The 22,291-nt window shown below is 25.4% G+C and overlaps 1 protein-coding gene across 22 annotated transcripts in view; it reads right to left on the reverse strand.

The window, feature by feature from the left end:
• Positions 1-8,658: 8,658 nt before the first annotated feature.
• The window catches only part of LOC119680103 (MAP/microtubule affinity-regulating kinase 3), a 48,728-nt gene continuing 35,095 nt past the window's right edge, over positions 8,659-22,291 (reverse strand). For 10 of the 22 annotated variants that reach the window (XM_038092770.1, XM_038092771.1, XM_038092774.1 and 7 more), the window contains 5 exons: positions 20,654-20,724; positions 17,018-17,141; positions 10,489-10,653; positions 10,298-10,416; positions 8,659-9,003 (listed from right to left, as the gene is read on the reverse strand). In XM_038092770.1, coding sequence (XP_037948698.1) covers positions 8,945-9,003; positions 10,298-10,416; positions 10,489-10,653; positions 17,018-17,141; positions 20,654-20,724 — 538 coding nt within the window. In that variant the 3' untranslated portion in view covers positions 8,659-8,944. Of the gene's footprint in view, positions 9,004-10,297; positions 10,417-10,488; positions 10,654-12,901; positions 13,114-14,499; positions 14,602-17,017; positions 17,142-20,653; positions 20,725-22,291 lie in introns of those variants that run through there. The other 12 variants (XM_038092776.1, XM_038092758.1, XM_038092757.1 and 9 more) reach the window with 6 other exon arrangements.

Consider the following 22,291-nt stretch of genomic DNA (forward strand, 5'->3'; position numbering starts at 1 on the left):
AACTTTAAAGTTAATAAAAATAATAGTAACTAATATGTCTCTACAGTTAAACCTTTTCATTCAAAAGTACAATATTTTAAACGTTATTGGTTATGTTTCTTTTTTTTATTTGGTATAGAGAAATGAACTTTATTTTATTATTTTTTTTTTATTACATACAAATTCATTTTGAAAGCTTTTGATTGCATGCAATTTTCCGTGAGAAATTGGATCGTTCAAACTTCGTTACACGTATTTTCCCTTTTTAAAGAGTGGTTTGCTCATGCATTAATAGTTTGATCAATGAAAGTGTGTTTGTTTTATAATATACCTTTTTTGATATTCATTCTTTTTTGCAAATTAATTTTTTTTGTATTGCAGTCATTGATAACAATATTTTTACCCTTAACATGTTATGTAAAATTGTATTAACTAATACATTCTTATAGATTTTCTTTAATAGATTGAATAAATGAAAACCATACTGCAAATGTCTTTCAGTTAATATACAATAATGTGTTATAAAACACTCACCAAACTTAGCACTAAGTATCTTAAGCTTTAGGTTACCTTAGCTTATACCACCGATCCTAAGATCCATTTAGGCCTTTTGACCCATTGTGTTACTGTATAGAAACTCAGAGACCTTAAGCTATATATAAGAATTTTATAAAATTTTTTTACTTAATCAGCTAAAAAACACGGGACTGAGATGACAATTATTAACAAAAATAAAAATCTGAAATGATAGATAAAAGTAAAAAGACAGCGTGATAGCGGAATATACTTAAGTTAAACCAAAGAAACATTTGAACAGTATGAAAGATCTAATTAATGCCGCAATGTTAATGCACCCAACTACGAATACAAAACTGGTGGTAAACGTTGACTCGAGCAATATCCCAGTGGAAGCAGTTCTACAAAATATAATAAATAGGAAGATGCAACCACTAGGTTTCATATCCTGCAAGCTTCTAACTGTATGCAAATTTATTCAGTACTAATATAACGCATGAGTATGGTGAACCTAGTAGAAGAGGATATTTAAATATTGTGATATATCTGGAAGAAAACCCTTCCGTAAGCAAATGTTTAAAGTATTACGGAATTAAGCTCACGAAGGTTGAAAGGCAATGATAGTGTGTGACTGTTGTGATTATAATGGATTATGGATGAATTTGGCACACAGTATGGTGTGCCAAAAAGAATTACAGCGGACCAAAAAAGGCAGTTACCTCAACCCTACCACCTGCAGTTACACCAACTAATGGATACTAAAAACGTTAAACCCATGTTTCTTTCGCAGGTTAAATATAAATAGTCGTTAATTTAGTACAATAGTGATTATAGATCTAGTATCTACTACTATTCAAATAGGACTTGCAGGTAACACGATCAGAATTAATTTCCAAACATTTAGCTGTTATGTGAAATGTTCGAAGCCGAAAACAAGCAAGTACCGCAAATGGAATGTGTTAGTTTTAAAAACAACTATAAATGAGATGAAATCGATGTAAATGCTATGCTATATGATGGAAAATCCGTTCGTGTATATTGAATGGATAGCTGGAATGAGTGAGGTCGTTTTAGGGAGCTAAATACAGAAAGTGCCTTGAACTGGAAGTAAAAGTATTCTCCATTAGACTATCATTTAATCCTAAAAGAGCTCTGTACTGACAATCACCAACAAAAACAAATCACATTACATACATTTTAAAAAAAATACTTATCGTAAGTTGCAAAAATATTATATATGATTTTATGTGGATTGTAAAAGCTTTGACAATACAGATTTCGACTACTTATTTATATCAAATTAGTATTTTTATCTTTTACAAAATAGTGTTTAAAGGACTTAGATTAGGTTTAAGTGTAGGAATTGTGTCCAAAGTCCGAGTTCTTTATAAACAGACAAGAGGTTAGCGTACGAACAATGCTGACTCACTCATTCAAGTGAAACTGAACCAACCCGCCAAGTCTATAAACTTCGCCAAGTTTCTAATTTTACAGAAGGACAGGTCGATAAGAAAATGGGCTCCAAAGATTTTAAATGTTCTCCTTGCCAATGATGGACACAACCGCGACAAAAGTTATTATAGGATAGACCCAGTCTCATAGTATATGTTCGTAGTACGCAGTGAATCGTCAGCACCGTTATAGTAGTGCTTAACAGTTTACGCCTTCAGATCGATCTTGAGATTGACGGACATAAGCCCACTGTAATACTTATTAATTGAATACACGATAGTTTTCCTTAACATTTTGACCTTGTTTTAATGTACATATATTAATTAATAAAGAATAGAATAAAATAATGTTGATTATATAATGAATTTCTGAGTTTCTAGTAGAACTAATTTATATCAAATTAAATCACTTTTATGTGAGTAAAGAACGATATTGATATATGAATGGTCAGTATATCTGAAAATCGCACATTATTGGTTTCTTACAAATAATGGGTGATGCATCGGAGTGCCGCAAACAGTTTCGTACATCTACTGCTCTAAATTAAGTAGTTCCACAGAATCCACCTAACAGTTTTAAATATTTTCTGAAACCACCAGATGTGTACGATTAGGTTTATGGTAAGCTTTATTTGTGATTGAATTGTAGTAGTACTACTTCTTCTTTTAATTAAGTAAAATTAAAGTGTTTCTATATTTGTGTAAGCTAACTTTTGTACCCCTCCCAAAGTGGAATTTTGTATTGTTTTATTTTATTATTAAGTTATGTGTTATTTATATTCAAGATATTTTGGAGGCAAATGATACTTAATACTTGGAGTTTGTTTTTGTTCATAAGCGTAGTGTTTTTTTAAACTATTTTACGTTTTTATTTATCCGCTTCTATTAGCCTTTGTTAGATAGAAAATAACTTACTTAAATAAACTTTAAATAATTGCAATTTTATGTATGCATGTATTGGAAAGGTTATTTTATGAAGATATTGAAAAACAATTTCTTTACGACGTTATATGTGTGTTTATATAATTATATTATGTTATGTTACTTTTATTTATTAATTCTTGATCAATTTCATAAATCCATTAGTATGAATTGTATTTCATTCTTATTAAAAGCTCATTTCAAGTTTTGTGTAGTCTGTTCATATGTATAGTGATGGCAACACTGTGATCTAACAACAAATACATTGCACTAAAAATTTATATATAAATGATAATATACAATACTTTTCTGATACTCAAGTGTTACAGTTACTATCCCTTTCACTTCCTCACATCAAACAGTTTTACTCCATTTACTGCTCTCTTTTCTTAACTAAGCGATCGCATAAAGCAATCAGAGAATTTCAACATAGCAAATACATACATAATCGTTTCAAGTATGCACACCGAAAGCATCCATGGAAAAAGCTTTGGCTTAGTTGAATTATTGACAAAAGTATTTTATTTAATTTTTTTATGTCTGAATGTGTGCCGTCTGCACGTACGTATGTATTAATTCTGCTCCGTAAGATTTGGTAAGAATTAAAAGCAGTTTTTTTCACATTTTAAAGATTAACGTCATGACTAATAGAAACAAAATGCTTTAGCTTTATAAGACCACAAAATATTGACCTTTTTCTTATTTTCTATAGAGGAAAAAATATAACAAAATTTAACTAAAACTATTTTATGAAAAATGTTCATATTTAAGAATAGCATTTAAAAAAATTCAAATATACTATATATAGGCATAAATATATAAAATAAATAAATCGACAAATAAGATTTGTTTTGTTTTTCGATTTACATCTACTTATTCAATGTTACTTGTAGTGAAAAAAATTAATTTTTCTTTGAACAGTCATGCAAATTTTTAAAGAAATCAAAAAAAAAAATGAATAGAGCCCTTGAATGGAATGCGCTACGCATTGCACAACTTTCAGTTTCATTTGGCATATTCTTGTGTTAAGTTTTTGTGCAAAAGCATTGCAGAAAAAAAGATGTTTGAAACGAGTTTTTTTAATACGTACTACACGTATTAAAAAATTTAGTATATACATACTATATATATGAACATATTAGTTGATCACTAATACGTGTATTTCTAAGTTATATTTCAGAAAAAGTTTTTATTCTCCTTTCTATTCGTAGGAACAAAACTACACACAATATGGCGAATAATCGATCTTTACTGTATAATATAAAAAATCAGGGGACACAATACTTTTATACAGAGTGGTTCGTCCCTACCCACGCAATTCATAGGGTTCCCAAAAGTGTAACATTTTATATATTATAGGGTTTCTATGCACCTAGGAGCAAAGTTTTTCACTTCACTTAAAATTCAATTACATATTTAATTAATTTCGATCGTAATCGAGACGCCCATAAAGTTTAGTTATTGTTATTATTGGCATAATTACAAGCTTAAGAAATTAGTCAATCTACAACAATTTTCTGATATTCAATTTTCTGATACGACGTGTATGTCGTAATTCGTTAAACAATTTTTACGATTCACTATAAATTTTTCTTCTACATGTTGTTTATGACCGACTTTATTAACCTAAACCAATGTAAAGGTTTTCCTACAAGATGCATTCGTCGACATCTTTCTTCATATCCTGGATATATCGACACTTTTTGCAATGGAGCTAACATCAGTTAGATTAAATAAAAACCTGGATGTACATCCTCCACACAAATGTATTGTGACCACGTTTGCATTGCAACAAAGTTTTTGGATAGGCCCCGCCTAACATTTGTCATGATTAACGACGTCTTTCCCGTGCGTCAAGAACTGTCTTAGCTTAATTGAGATTCGAATATAGTCATGTTGGTGAACAGTTACTTGTGAATCAAACTTGCGTTAATTCCCAAAGTTCCCCAACTGTAGCTTTACCACTATGATGAATGTAGTTCATCTTCTATTTTGCTATCCCAACATGCACGCAAACCATAGTGCAATCTACCATAGGTGTAGCTTAGTTTTTCCATCTTATTCCTGTTTGATTTGTAAGTCCAACTTGACTTGTAATCGGGTCTTTTTGTAAAGCTAAATGAAATTATAAAAAAAACGAAAACAACCTTGATTATTCAGTCAAAAACACCTCGAAAACTTTTCTGTCTCGAACGTATTTAAAAGGTAAGGACTTTTTCTTTTATCTAACAGAAATGATTCTAACCAGATACATTTCTGCAAACTTTAAATATCTTTCTAAAGATATTCATTTAGTTCTACTTTATGTTCATTATATATATATGGTTAAGAAATCATACCAGCATATAGAATATTTCCTCTAATGATTTTTGCTGCAGCTGTGAAGAAGACTCAAAAATGCTAATATCTGCTTTGTCTTTGTTCATCTATGATAGAAATTTACGTTTTGAAGAAACCTTTCGAATTTCATATGGTAACATAATTGGCGAATATACCTACGTTGATGCTTAGGATCACCGGTATAACCTGAAACATGTATTTAAACACATAAAAATAAAATTTAAATCTGAAAATGAAAAATTCTTGACTTGGAAATTGGAAAGTAAAGAGTAGATAATTGATTCGCAACGCTACCATCTTTATGAAGAGTATTAAATATTAGGCAAAGCTGAAGACACATATATTATCATGCTCAACTATTTTATTAAAAAAATAGCACCTAAGATCGTGCACTCTTTATCGTAAACATATAACAAATAAATAAACTTAATTATTATAGAGTGATAGTTTACTGGATATATATATTAAAAGTTAAATTGCATATAATGTTATGTCCAGAATCATCGTTACCTCTGAATAACCATCTGTTTTTAATAATAAATCAATAATTCTCAATAGTAATTAACAAATGTATGAAAATAAAGATATCAATATACATCTAATACACCTATCGTATTACACTTAAATACGAGTATTTAAACCACCTTGTGGATAGTCTTACATAAAGTTAGGTTACAATTCACTACAATTTCTAGTGGAAAACAGTTAGAAGCTAATCAATTTCTTTGGTGTACCCGAAAATATATCACCTTATTTATTTTCAATTTAAGAGCCGACTATATAAATGTAGGCTAAATCGTTGTTGTTGAACAGTATACAATTCTATACTTATCCAGTTACGATTAGAGTTTTGTATCTTTTCTTGAAATTGAGCTTTTGCCTTGTTGGTCGTGTCAGGTAACATGATAGCAGTTAAGAAGGCAAAGTAGTTAACCGGACAAAAGTACAAATTATATAAATTCATTTTTAATGGAGTAGTTCTTATGACACCCACTATAAAAACAGTGATCTGGATTTAAAATGAATATTGTTGTCTAGTACGCATTACCTCATCCATTGACACCCATTATAAAAACAGTAATCTGGATTTAAAATGAATATTTTTGTCTAGTACGTATTACCACACGAAAGAACCAAAGAATTAAATCGGTCTAATAACAAACCACACGAGAGAACCAAACAATTAAATTGGTCTAATTACAAACGTACAAGTTCATTACATAATTTTGGGTTATTGCTCCCAATTTTTTTTGCATGGAATGGATAAACTTTATTGATATACCATTCAGCTACTTCAACTAAAACGGAAACTGCTCAGCATTATGGTAGCGTTGCTGATGGGTTACTGCGTACTAGGAACTTATACTATGAGTCTGGGACTGCTCTATAATGACTTTTGTTATGGTTGTGGCTCATGTGTTAGTGCCCATCAATGGCTATGTTAAAAAAATAATTAAAACCTTTGAAGTTTTTTTTTATATAAATGTTATAAAATATAGTTTGTGTTCTTACAAAATTCATTGCGTTAAAGATGGGTTTGATCCCTGAGTACTCTCTGTGTGCTCTATATTTTTTAATATTAGTTAATAAACTCTATAAATATATTTTCTGCTGGAATATTAAAAAAAAAATGTTTTTGTTTATATTTTTTATATATATTTTTATTACGATACGTTGTCGATTTTATATTCAAATGATTATACTAATGGTTCTTTAACAATGCTTGCTGTGTTTCAATATTGTATTAAGTATGAAATAATGTATGGTTAAGTGGTGTGAGTATGTATTGAATTACTTTATTTATATGTAATATATAGATTTCTCTTTTTTATAAATGATTTTTTGAAAAATTTTTAAGCAAATATTATGTGTGTATGAACTTATTAATTTCTTAATTTTTATATGTTATATGTTATATGATAAAAATTTTAATGTATTTTGTTCAAAATTTAACGTTTTTTTCTTTTTTTTTTTGTTTTTGTTATTCATTTGAGACATATGACATTTATTTTAAAATTGTGTATACTTCATTTTACATCTTGTTTTACTTTTATTTATTGTTTTCTTATCATGAGTAATGAGATTTAAATACTATAAAATATGTAGCATTTTTAAATAATATTGAAAAAACTATTTAATAAGAATTTAAAGTCATAAATTAAAAACTTCAAATATTATTATTAATTCAAATATATTAACAGTTTAAAGCGTTGTTGTGCGCAACAGTAAATTTTCTCTTTTCATTCATTATATATACTTATAATAGTAATATCTTTTCCAATTTTCAAATTAAATAATTAATTAATTGTTTTGTCGCCACTGAAGCTATGGTTCTAATGCACATTTTTTATGTTTTGTTAAAGTTACATTTTTTTAATATAAATTTGTTGTACTGATCTTATTATTTTTAATTTTTTTCAAATACAAATTAATTTTATTGATCATATTATGTACTTTTTTTATTATATCATTAATTTAACATTAATTTATTGTGTTGAATTTTTTTAAATATTTATTAATTATTTATATTTATTCTATTATTATTTCATTTTTTATTCAACATAAATTAGTTATTTTGATACTTTAATATTTAATTAATTTAGTTTATATATTAATATTAATTAATTGTACTGACTTTATTATTTTATTTTATTAAATATAAATTAATTATAATGATATTATTATTATTATTTATTTATTATTCGTGTTATTTTATATTTCATTTATTATTATAAATAGGATAATAACTTATTTTAATTTATATATATTATGTTAAAATATTTTTTGTTATTGATTATATATTTAATATTTATTTGTATATTATTTTTTTATACATCTGTTATTTTATTTGTAATTTTTATAAAATTCGTTCTTCGAATTTAATATATATTATTTACTTCTGTTTATATTTTATCATATTATTATAACCTCTCTACCATATTATTTCTCTATAAGTGCTATTTTCCAAAGTGATCAAATTATAATAAATTTTATATTAAAACATAATTTTAGTTTGCTTTAAAGTATAAATATCATTGTTGCATGCTTATATAAATTATCAACATTTTATTACACTTATTAAAACTGATTAATTTATATTAATAATTATTAATTTTTCAATTTTTTTTTTAATTCATAAATATGTATCTGCATACATTAATATATAGGGAATACATATATTTTGTACGATTTTTTTTATTTTGCATTTATATTAGTAATTTTTATGTATTATTTATCTTTTTATATTTTTTTGTTTATTTTAACTATTTGAAAAAATTAATTTCAATTTTGTTAAAAGCAAAAATATTTTATTTTGTGTTTTTCTATAATTGAAATAAAAATTTTATTAATTGAAGTAGACAGTATTATTTTGGGTTCGTAATAATTGAAAATAACAGAATTATAATTATTATTTTTTATTCCGCCTTTGTTATATTTTTTATTTGTTCGATAATAAAATTTTTTCCGCTTTAGTACAAGCTCTTATTTTTGATACTTTATTTTTAAATTTTTTTTTTTTAAGAATGTGTAAATCTAATGTAACTGCCTTTCACCAAATTGATGCTACGTATTCGAGAAAAAATTTAACATAAGCCAATCGGCTTTTTATTCGCATTGATATCGGTGGTCGTGTCGGCAGTGGAGATAGTTGACGCAGGTTCCAAATTTTTATATCTACTGACCTCGTTGTTGTTCTTTAAGGTATCGGCGGAACTGTTGCATTTGTAAGGATGAAGTCACAGTCTAAGATCAAATGCTATACGCGAAGCAATATTTTTAAATCCTATGCTGGTACCTGTAAATATATATTAAATTATTTAAATATTTGTTCGCAAATAAATTGATTGATAAAATATTGGATAAGATAAAAAAATTATTGCTTAACATTTTTATGATGAGCTATTAATATCTTGTTAAATGGTCAAAAGTTATGGTAACTCGTATTGCATATGCATTTAGATAAGAAAACAGATGTACTCAAAAAAGGAACTCAGCTAGCAGATCCTTGCAGGGTTATCGATATAAACACTAATATGCTCTTACCTGTATTCGAACATAACTAATGTTGTATTCGTTACGGTAATAATCTATGATTTTATAATACGAAGAGAAGATCAATAAATGCAATTTGAAGGGATTTACGTATACTATATAATTCTTTACAGTATGTGAATTCTATTTCCTGAGTTCCAAGAGCGGTCACCTCTAGTTTCGCTGCCACTCGTAACTTCAGACGAACATGTAGCATTCATCTTTACTAATAAGATCAATTAATGCAGGTCGATGTTATACCCACAACAACAAAAAACAACATGTGGATATTTAATTCGGTTCGACTGATTTGAAAGCCATTTGTACTGTTTCGGAACGATGGTTTATAGAAAGATTGTTATGAGTTAGTTATTTGATAGATATAATTACAAAATGATCACAATAAATATTCCAAAAAGAATATGTAGAGTTAAATAAAAGCGTATTATAACTCGACATATTTGAATAATTTATTGTGTACTAATATATATAGGGGATTGTTATGTAGTTTGTTACACAAATAAACTATGTCTATGTTGTGGTATACTAAAAATATGTTTTATCTTATGTAACGAATGTTTTATTATATGTCATGAAGCTTTAAGCACTTTTTAGATTTAAATAAGCGCAGCTATATACTTTTTGAAGAGTGACGGGCAGTCATAGAGTAGGTAGTATTTGCCTTTTCCTTTCTCAAAAAAAGTCGTTACTGAAAATAATCTTATATAGTTGACCTGCAAACTCGTTAGACAGTTTCCATTTTAGTTGTTGTAATTCATTGCAATATAAAAAGCAAGTAAATATAAGAACAACTATATTGGAAGCAGCAAACGGTTAATAATAGTCTGTAAAGACGACTTTTATTTCAGGATGAACACTATACCGTTTCTTAAGACACAATGTTCTTGGGAATTAAAAAATTGAGAAAAAATGAGGCAACCTTGAATTCTAAGTGTATACGTTTTCGTTTAAAAATAAATTTAAATAAAACTTGCAGTACCATACTGTTCTACAATATATCTGCAGTAGCGATACACAAGATCATATAAAAAAATTACCTGAAATTCGTTTAAATCGTACTCCATTAAGTGATAAACGCGGTAGTTTACATACTTCAATTTCCCACTGTACTAAAGAATCTGTGTTAGGATCTCCATGAACACACCAAAGTACAAACCTATTAAAATCAATATTTATTAAAAACATTTATAAGCAAATAAAAAAAAAGTAGAATAAAAGACAATCATACCGTTCTCTTTGTTCATAATCGCAATTGTTTTGATCCAAAACCTCACGTATTTTTTGCATAATTTGATCGGGCATAAGAGGTGATGTTGTTTTCATCGACCAAGTAAAACGTAATACACGTGGTTTAGCCGTATCTTCCGTTGTAGAGCCACTATCATGAAAAGATCTTATTTCGATCAATTGATTAAAATTTATATATATATCTATGTATGCATTTCTAAAATATGTTTTTTTTTAAATAAAATATTCAAATATACTTGGTACTCAGTTCTTTTAAAATCTATTTTAATTATGTTAAGTTTAGTTTTAGATTATATAAACTAAAAAACCGATGAATAAAAGATAGCATAGCTTTTGTATGTAGATAGCTCAGACTAACAAAAAAAACCGTACGAAGTACTTAACAGTGAAGTAAAATATAGAAAGATATGAATAGGTTTCTGAAGGACATTCAAGTTTTAATAATAGCAACAAAACGAAACAACAAAAATTTTGTTTAAATATTTTTTTATATATGAGTGATAGAGAAATAAAACAACTTACATATATAAATGAATTTTATTTTCATCTACAAATAAAATGTAAAATCTACTATCTATAATATTATAGTTTATTATGGTATATGACACTTTAAATGATAAATTAAACACAACATACATATACAAAAATGAACTTAATATACGTTTACTTTTTAAGTTTCTTAGATCTGCCGCTATAAATAAAATGTTAATTCTATTATAAAGCTTAAGATTAGTTTTCTAATAGGGCTAGTGTTTCAAATATTATTTAAGCTGTTTGATTTCATGCGTTTGGATGTTCAAGTACAAGGAGCAGCTGAAAAATATTCGTAATCATATAATCATATTTTGTTCGAGCGTTGCCGGAAAATTATGAAATATGAAGTAACTTGAACTTCTTTGAATGCCTCGAACATCTTCAAATAGCCCGAACATATCTAAATAGCCGGAACATTTTTATGTACTCCGATAGATCTTTAAATATCTGAAGTGGTTGATCCATTTTAAGGTACTCGAACATTTTTAATCACTGAATAAAACATAATTTTATTCTACTAAGAAAAAACTATAATTAAAATATATTTATTTTACTGAGAAGTAACTACTTGCTACTAAGAAGTAATTAAATAAGAGAAAAATTAATATATATAAATTTAACGATTTTGTTGAAATTAAATGTATAACTATAATAAGCTATAAAACTATTTAGAAAATAATTTTTCATTCAATTTATATTAAGAGTTTTAAAATAAAAAATTGAAAATAAAATACAGTTTAATAACTAAACTACATGCAGTTAATTTTTCCAAAACTATAAAATTTATTAGAAATAAGTTAGTTATTATTTTTGAATTTTTTTAAAACTTTATTATAATTTTTTTATATAGCGAAACAATGATTTTAAAAAATAAGACTAACAATAAAATAAATCTCGCTTGTGCTGTGTAGTTGTCGTATCAAATATCATGATATAAATGACATCTTATAATTGGCTCACTGCTAGGGGCACAATACGTATAATAGGATCTTTTCCAACAAAACTTGTTCTCTACTTTTACGTTGTAACCTTAAATATCAGAAATTAAGTCATTTCGATACAAAATCACAAAACACTTAAATACAATATTTCACTAACAGTTTCACATTTTTCACTTAATTCTACTATTGAATAACAATAAATTTCATTTATTTTATTTTTTTCTTTTTGCATTAATCAGACTGTTTAATGGAATAATATACAATTCGAAATATATGTATATATATATGTATATATATTTATATATAAATTAGGTTAGTCTCTAAAGAAACAGAAATATTCTTTTAAACGGAAACTTAATCACAAGAAAATAATAATATATATTTTTTTTCATAATAAATATTATATATAATATAAGCAATATATAATGCACATATAATACTTATAACATTTACACATTTATTATATAATATATATTTTACACAATATGTTAATATAATATATAAGGGAGAACAGAAATTCCATATTTGTCGCAAATAATAATTATACTTTAAAAATATATAAAAGTATATTTCTAAAAATAAAAAAAATTTAATACTAAGTAGTACGTCATAGAGGTACATTTCCGTACATAATAATAAATATATACATATATATATTTATATTTATATACATGTATATATATAAAATTATTACATGTATACAATACAATATTATTTGCCATTTTTTATATATTATGAAATAATATTAAAATTATATATATATAAATATATATATATATGTATAAGCTCTATTCACAAACAAATGTTTAATATTACTGCATAAATAAAATGGTCACAATGCATTCTTTTATATAAAAACGAAAATTGAAAATACCCACATTTCTAGAGTATGTCATAAAAGAAAAATACAAAAATATATTAAAATGTATATTACAGAAATCAGTTTATTTTAATTTTAATGTCTTATATGATAGTAGTGTTTTGTGATTTTTCATTCTCTCATTCTCTTATTTTAAACATCGCAGCGGTTAGTTTTCTTTCCTTTATTCACGATCTACTCTTTCTTTTCGATATATAACTTTATTGCAATCGTTAATTGGTAACATTTAAGTTTTATTTACTGGTTTGGCCTAAAATTAAAGAAAAAAAAATAATTGTATAAAACACATTTTTTACTTTTTGAAATATTAATTATTACACCCTGATTAAAAATAATGGAAAATAAATTTGTAAAAAAAAAATTAATAGAAAGAGAAAATTATATATTAAATAACAAATATGCCTAATACAATCCTAAACGTAGAAGGAGAGAAAAGACTTTAAAAACAAAAACAAAAAATTATAACAAAAAAAGTATTAAATAAAAAAATTTATATTTTGATATACCCTAAATCTTTGTGTAAATAATCGTTTTTATATTCTCATATTTTTTTCGCTAGTGACCATTTTATTTTGGAAGTAATTTTTACACTTGGATACATTTTGTATTTTTGGCTATATAAAAATTAAATTATTAACATAATCATTGTGTAATGTTTTAACTTTCGTTTTGTTAACTTATAAACTAGAGTTAATATTTAATTTTTAATTAAAATTTTATTGAATAATAATTTGGCAAACATAAAAAATTCTGTTAGCATTTACATGCAGTATAAAACAATATAACATATCTACACATAAAAGTATATAATGCAAATTCTTAACTATATATAGGTTAATTTAGTTAATTGTGTAATTATTGCAGTCAGAAAAGCGTTGGGCTAAGCATTTTATTCGAAAAAAAAAAATTTCAATTATTATCTCTGTCGATCTTAGATTATCTGAAGAAGAACGAATCGGCAAGCAACAAGACAAATTATTTGTTGTTCGGTTTTTGCTCAATAAGGTCAAGGAGTGAATTCTGGCTAAGGTTTTATAGAGATGAAAGACTGACAACGAGTCAAAAATTAAACTATTTCCATATCAATCATTTTAGCTACATAAATTTTTAACCTTTGCCAAATTTACACAATTTATAGAAAAACTAATAAAAAAAACTTTATTAAAGATGAGAATATAAAAACATAAACACAAAGATAAAGCACATAATTAGATATATTATGATTTTTTAAAAGCGTACGAGTATCAATTCTTAAGTAAAATTCGAATAATGTAAAAGTAAAAAAAAACTTTTCTCATTTTAAGGACACTTTAGAGAATCTTTATGTTGATATAAATATATATCAGAGATTACTAAACCATAATAGATGTTAAAAGCAGTATAAAAGTTTTGTGCTTGAAACTGCCCAATCATAAAAAGTTTTTAAAAGAATATTTCATCAACATAGATTTTTGTAAAAGAATATGGTCTGTTGTTGTTGTTGTAGTTGTATTTCTTAAACACAAAATAAAGTTTCTCTGCTGGCTTAGTTTGAGTTGTCAAAATCAGGAAAAAAAAATAAAACAACCAAATTCTCACTAACGCTCCAGATGATAAACGTACATATGTAAAAAAGAGCTTTTAAAAACATGAACAAATTTTATGCTTACTTTGGACATCTATATATATGATCCATTTATCTCTGTATATACTGTATCTACAATTTTATATCAATTCACCTTGTGCTTTGACTCTTACACTAAAAAAATAGATTACAATTAAAATGGAAACATCGTTAAACATATTTTAAGAGTTGACTGGTTGTATTAATATTAACAATTTTAATTAAATTTTAATTAATTAAATTTTCAGAAATACATTTATAATAAAAAAAAATTATCTACTTATCTACACAAACTCTAAAGTAATCACTGCTAATAATTTAATAAATAATATATAATAAGTGTTAATTTGCTTCGAAAAAATATAATAATTAAATCATATTGTATAACATGTTGTATATGAGTATGAGTTCATTTTACAAATTAAGATAAAATTTATCTCATATATCTCATTTACTATGTTCCTTTATTAAACCAAAATGAAAGATAAAAATTTGACTACTAAGAATTTAAAAAATAACATTACCCAGTATATGTACGATTCGATTAAGTTTGTTAAAAAAATTGCTACTATTTTTAGAGTTAAGATTTCGTAAGTCGTCTACAGCGAATATGTTAAAAAAACTATTAATATAATAATAATAGAACAATTCTCTATATCTACTGAAATTTGAGAATAAAATGTTACAAATTTAAAAATTTAAACGGTATTAAATGCAATATGAAAAAAAAGAAACAGATTAACAGATCATTTAAGCATTAAAATATAATAATATGGTAAGGAGTGTTCACCATATTTCGTTGTTGTAAAGCGGTTGAAACATAATACCTTTTCTTAGGTAAGTCCGCATTAAATTTGCAAAAACACGGAACATAATTTTCATTAACTTTATATTTACTTTAATCTTAAAATTTAATGAAACATTTTAAGTTTTATGTATTTTAAGTGAAATTATTCTTGAAATTGACTAAAGTCCTAAGTCGAAATATTTTTATATACAAAAGAAGAGAATGGAACACAAAAAAAAAGCAATTTGCCTTATGAAATAAGTTGCTGTTAAGTAATTACGTTCCTATTGAGTAAATATCTTCATGACAAATATGACAGTATGAAAATTTTACTCTCATATCATTTTAAAATAAAAAGCATTTACAAAATTTGGTTTAATTTTAAAGGCAATGGGAGACCATGGATAGTTAAGCGCAACAGTATAAACATGATATTGCACTAAAACTTCGGTGTTTACAGTGAAACAAATTTATCTTAATGTTTATATAGAATAAACTTACAATTATTAATTATATTTCCTTAATAGTTAACATAAATTAATTTGAATGATTAATCAGTTGCAAAAGAAACTATAGTAAATTATAAAAAACCGCGGAAGTTGAAAAAATGAAATCCAAATTATACAATGTTTTTAGTGCAGTTAGCTAGCATACTTTATTTTTCGATTTTGTTTTTAATTAACTGCTATTTTGACTTTTCATTAAGTAATACGACAATTTACATTTAGTATGATATTTCCAATCTAAAGTGTTATCAAATTAAAGAGCTACATATATTTTGATCTTTTTTTTCAATAAATTAACTGTGTCATAAAATGCATAGCATATTGGTAAATTCATCTATCCCAGTCGCAACCAACCAGATTATAAATCATACAAATGTAAACGCCTGTTTTTTCACAGGATGTGGGTTGAGCAGCAATAAGGTTCATCGCTAAAGATCATTTATGTAATAATAATTAATAAATTCTGTTTCAAATTGCTTTCAAGCTCAATCTGCAAAAATTCTACGAAATACATATTCAGTTTAAGTTCTTGGGATAACTTGAGTACAACCTTAAGAACATTAATATTTTATGTAATGCGTGAAATAGATTTATTATTTTTGTAATAAATTTTACTATTTCAATTGAGCAAATTATCAATTTTTGTATGAATCTGAAAAAAATAGCTGCAATGATGTTTAAAAGCAATATAGCACTGATTTAATCACCCTATATAACTTAATTACTTTCGTAAATGTGTCAAGAATTTCTTCAAAGAATTTAGTTAAATATAGAACATTATTTGTAAATTTATAGTACGTCATAGAAGTTAAGACAAATTTGTTTCGTGCAATTGAAAAATTAACATAGATATATATGTTCAGAACCGGGCCTATGATACAAAGCCATTCGTCTGTGTAGTCGACCGAATACGGGTCACCACTCGGAGCAGGAACTTAGTAATCAGATCCTTCGTACGGGGTTTTTTTATTTCATATGTTAAGCAAATAAACATGTTATTTTTACCTGGAACTAACGCAAATCAAACAACGAACAAAGGAATATGTTTAAGGATACCATAATAAATTGTATATTAAAGTTTATACAAAAATATTAAGAGAACGGTTCTGAAATGAAGGCAACACAGTTTTGCCAGAAATTTAATAAAATGCTATATTTGACAGAGAAGGCAAGTATACTTGTAATTTTTTTTAATATTTAGTACAACTCAAATTTTTTTTTTTATTATATCTTTAATTTTTTAACATTGTATACATACCGTTTACTAAATCTTGATGAAAGTTTTGAGAAAAAGCTCATACGGCCTGGATGGGGGGAATCGCCCGTTGCCCCACTAGTTCCAGAATATTCTAAAGCAGCATTATTACGTGCTCTAGTTTGACCTATTGCAAAAAAAAAAAGTTATATAGCAATATTAAATATTTTATCAAAATATTCAAAATTATTAATTATTATAATTTAATAAAAATTTATAAATTTGTTAAAAAATTAGAAAAGGTAATTTTTATGGTATAGTTTCTCTTAAGGTTTAGATTATTTTAGAAGAAATTCAAAACAGAAATATTTATTTATTTATAAATTATTGGAATATTTATGACCTCATACATTTATTTCAATTCGGGGGTTTTAAAATGTGCATAAAGATTCTGATAATAATTAAACGGGAATGAAAGTGAATTAAAATACAAACACATGTTCTGAATCAAAATTTTCAACCTTTATATTTTTAACTTTTATATTCAGTTAATATATATATTAATTGACTCTACTTGAGTCATAACAAGATATGAATAACTTTTTTATATAAATTCTAAAATTAAAAAAATTAAAATAATGAAAAAATTTTTTGTGTGACTTATGCAGTTGAAAACAGTAAAAAAATTACAATAAAAAATAAATCACTTAAATAACTAAATGGATTATTTATATTTAAAATTATTAAAAACATATATATTTATTAGTTTAGTAATTGAAGAAAACTGCAAAAAATTAAAAAATATATATAATAACATATAATAGTAGAAGTTTTAATTTCATTTATATAACTTAATATAATTAATAAAGTAATCAAATTATAATAGTTTTTAATAATAAAATTGTTTTTGTGTCACAAACCGGTTAAACTATCTGTCGAAAGGAAAAAAGCAATTGGTCAAATTATTATCATTTGTGACAAACATGAAGATAGAAATACTAACAATGTGATTCTAAAAGTTTAATCACAAAAACCCAGGTTTGATTGAATAGATATACAAATGAATTACGCTCGAATGCGAGTGCTCTGCGAGACAATTAAACAGACGAATGACGTCATCAGGAGTATTGCTGTATTAAGGTACAAACTGAGGTTTGAGGTAAGTAACAGTTTAGCATATTTTTTTATTCTGACCTAAGTTAGACATTTAAATATCCTTTACTATAAAAATATAAATATTTTTTTATTTTTATATAGAAACCAAAAAAACGACGCGCCAATTGTTTGTGTTTTCAATATAAAAAGTTTGCATCTTTAAGCCACGATATCTCAAAAAATAAATTATATCGGCACTAAGCAGAATAGAAAAAATTGTATAGAATATTGAAATTCACTAAAATTCAACTACTTTACATATTTTAATTGAAACTAAACCGGATAAGATCGGTTCAGATGATCGTGGAAACTACTTCATCGAATGTTTTCTGCAATAACATATGTGCTGTACGTAGTGTGATATATTGTGTTATGTTGTCACTATCTTATTAAAGCCAAAACTTTTGTATATCAACGCCATTTAATTAGTGGACAAAAATTCGTTACTTATGGATTTTTATCGTACTATATGCAGCATCTCTGAACAAATTAGGCCAATGACTCTATAAGTCCATAAGGTAAATTAATGTTTATTTAAAATGGCAAAATGTACTCCATATAAATTGACAATTGTCAAACCATTGTGTTTGCTTATTAATGTTATGACCATGTTATGTAGACATTTGTACGTTTATCAGTCAAATCTAAATCCAAAATAAATCTAAATCTAAATTGCTTATTTAGTTATTTTAAAAGTAATACTTTTCATATTAGTAATTTGTTTAATTTTGGCATAAATTTTGATAACGAGCAATATTAATGTGATTTACGTGACGGTGTACAGAAAAACTAGTGATCATGACCACTTTGTTTTCATTTACTATCAATATCAAATTTTTATTTTAAATTAAAAATTATTTTAAATTTAATGCCGCATTGAGTGATGGCATAACATTGCGCTCACAATACATACTTCTAATATAAAAATATGTTTTTGTAAAATTCTGTCTTTGTAAAATTGCACCTAAAAAGGCGCTTTACATATAGTAAGTAAAAAATATGCATAACAGATGTCTCTACAAAAAAGAATAGCTTTGAAATAAAAAAATAGGCAACTTCAAAAATTAACTTTCAATTCGTTGAACTTGTGTTTACAAATAAAGCTGTAGTTTAAAAGCTTGTTCTAATTTAAAGCACGGCAAGTGCTTTGGTTGATGTTACTAATTAAATAAAAATAAGTGACAACAAAACCTGGAACTTGAGCATTGAAAGTGTGTGCAGCCTTGGCTACTTGTGGATAAACACGATTAGTCATCGCTTCCAATTTGACAGGCACGAGTTCTTAGCCTGGCACTTGCAATCCAATTAAATTATATACGAACTATAAACTAATTAAATAAAAATTCGATTATTTCCTAAGACCACTGATGAAGAGTACTTGGCAATACTCGAAACAGCGTTGTATGGTCAGCCAAATTTCAATAAATTAAACATATTTTTACCTTTGTCCTTTCTTTCTTTGCTATTCGAAACCGTCTAACTTTTAAATAGTTTCTTTCGTCATAAAGACACGCCACTATCGGCAAGAAAAAATTAACACTATAAATCTATTTCTTTTGTTCATTAATGTCTTATCCATATCTATCTCTTATCTACTATTTTCTAACTATTATTATAATCATCTCAGAAATGGTGTTAAATGTCATTGATCTGTAACTACTAAATTTTATAAGTTCGTAAGTAGGATTTCGAATTGTAGCTCTAATATTTTTCACACGTATACTAAAATACTTATTTTAATTGTCGGATGTGTTATTGAAAATATATATATTGAAATCTTATTTTCTTTCAGTATTTAGAACTAAAAGATAACTAGTTTACGTTTATATTATAACTCAACTGTCAGTGGTTGATAAATTGGCTTTCTATAGGTATACGTCTGAGAGGTTGGTTTTGTAGAAACATTTTTTTTAGAAATATATTTAGCAAGCTTAAAAAATTTTTAAAATTAAATACTCAACAGCAACAAATGGTATTTGTTACTGCTTTTTACATTATTTATTGTTATATATAATAATGTGTTAAATTATCTGTCTTGATAGTCGGAAAATGGGAAAGTATTTCTATTAATTTTATTTAAAATTTCTGTCTTCATATTATAACTAATTGTTATAAAATAAATAATACAGTTATAATTTGTTTTTGATAGATAATTTGCATAACCAATTGTGTGCCACTTTTCTTGAAATTAATAAGTTTATATGCAGACCACAGCCTAACCTAATCTTTCAATATTTATATATTTGTTCTTTAAAAAATTTGTTTCCTAACATAATTAAATATAAGATTAGATTTGTTTTTTGCATAAGATCTCATTTATTTCGTTATAATAATAAACTAATATTTCATAATGAATTAATGTTAACGTAAAGGATGCAAAATGAAATGACAACAGAAATAAAGGTTTTTTTTCGAGTAATCGAAATATCTTAAGTATAGTAGAGAATAAAGTCTTAAATATACATACAAGTTAAGAATATATAAAACTAGTTAAAAATTATTAGAAATTAAAATACATGGATAGAATAAATTGTGAAAACTTACCCGAGTGAAAGGTTGATCTTGATGGTACATTCCTTGGGAAATGCCTGCTTGATTTTACAGCCGAAGTCATTCTATATCCACCAAACAAAACTTAAATGTTAAATGAGATTGATACATTCACAAAAACGTATATCACATGTTTTGTTAAAATTTAAATAGCGCAACGATTTGTGAAAAATATATATTAAATTAAATTATTGTTTGGTGGATGTGTAATGAATGAAACGTTTTATATATCAGCAATTTTTTAAGTTTTCATCATGCATTAGAACGATAAGAACGATATTGAGAGCGTATTTAATTCAATTCAGCAAGCGGTTGTCGTTTAATTGCGGTTATAATGACGATAGATCACGAACATCAACAAATAATATGGAAGAATGAAGAAGAAATAAAAATAGGAAAAATAAACAAATTAATATTTTTTATCAGAAAAATCAAATAATTAAATTTTTATAAATCTAATAATACACAAAAAAAAAAAAATTATAAAATAATAATAATTAATTTACTTAAAATTATATTTCAATTTAAGTCAAAAGAAAAACAAATAAATATTGCCTTATATATATTAAATAGCATATTGTAATGTAAGAGATGAATTAAATTTAATATAAACTGCTCATAATGTAAGATCAAAGGATCTACAGCAAATGTGTTGCCATTGTATGAGGTTAATATTCCTAATTATAAACTCGAGAGAATTTTACGAAAGCTGTGAAATTATTTAAAGAAGCGTAAATGCTTTAAAATGTAGTAAAACCTTGTAAATGAATACCATTATGTTTAAATTTATTTTATGTTGTCATTATTATTTAGAAATAGTACCTAAATTTTGTTAATGACAAATCATATAATGAAAAAAGTGAAACAGGTTATACGTATATATTTTTCTCTTCATATAGGATAATGTCTGATGCTTATTTACAAATATTTTTAAAAACTGGTAAAGAAATATATTACATTACAGCAACTGAGGGATGAAGGATTATATTAATGAACTATGTAATTAATTATTAAATACATTGGTTTATAAGTGCAAGGAATAAATACTTTAATACATACATCATTTTATAGCACCAATGATTTACAAGGTTGATAAAAGAAATATAGCTAATTAAACACTGTTAAAGATTTTTATATTGTAATTTATGGGAAAAAGTATGAGATCATAATTACAATTTGTGTAGCTAAATTTAAATAATACATTATTACAAATGTTTAAACTAGTTAACCGAATTGATTAACAAAATTATTAAATAAACTAAGCTTAACCTTACTAACAAATTTTAAAACCGAGCGATAATAAATACTATATTTAATTTAATTTTATTTAATAATTCTTTGAGAATAAATCTTATTTAAAAATGCCTTATATATTTATGACTCACCAATATTAACATCAAAAGGGTTTAATGACATTTGTCCAAAGTTTGTCATTAAATGAGGCGCAGCAGCATTAAACAGATTAAAATTGTTTGGATTATTTTATTTTTTTAGTCAATAGTTAATTCGTAGGGTGTTGCATAATTGGTAAATAAAATTTTCCATATTTATAGTTGTTTAGATGATTGTAACATAGGTGAAAGAGAACAAAAAATATATAAGAAAACGAAAAATTATAATATAATGATTTAT

Source organism: Teleopsis dalmanni, chromosome 2, assembly GCF_002237135.1.
Source record: "Teleopsis dalmanni isolate 2A chromosome 2, ASM223713v2, whole genome shotgun sequence".
NCBI classification, from domain to species: domain Eukaryota; kingdom Metazoa; phylum Arthropoda; class Insecta; order Diptera; family Diopsidae; genus Teleopsis; species Teleopsis dalmanni.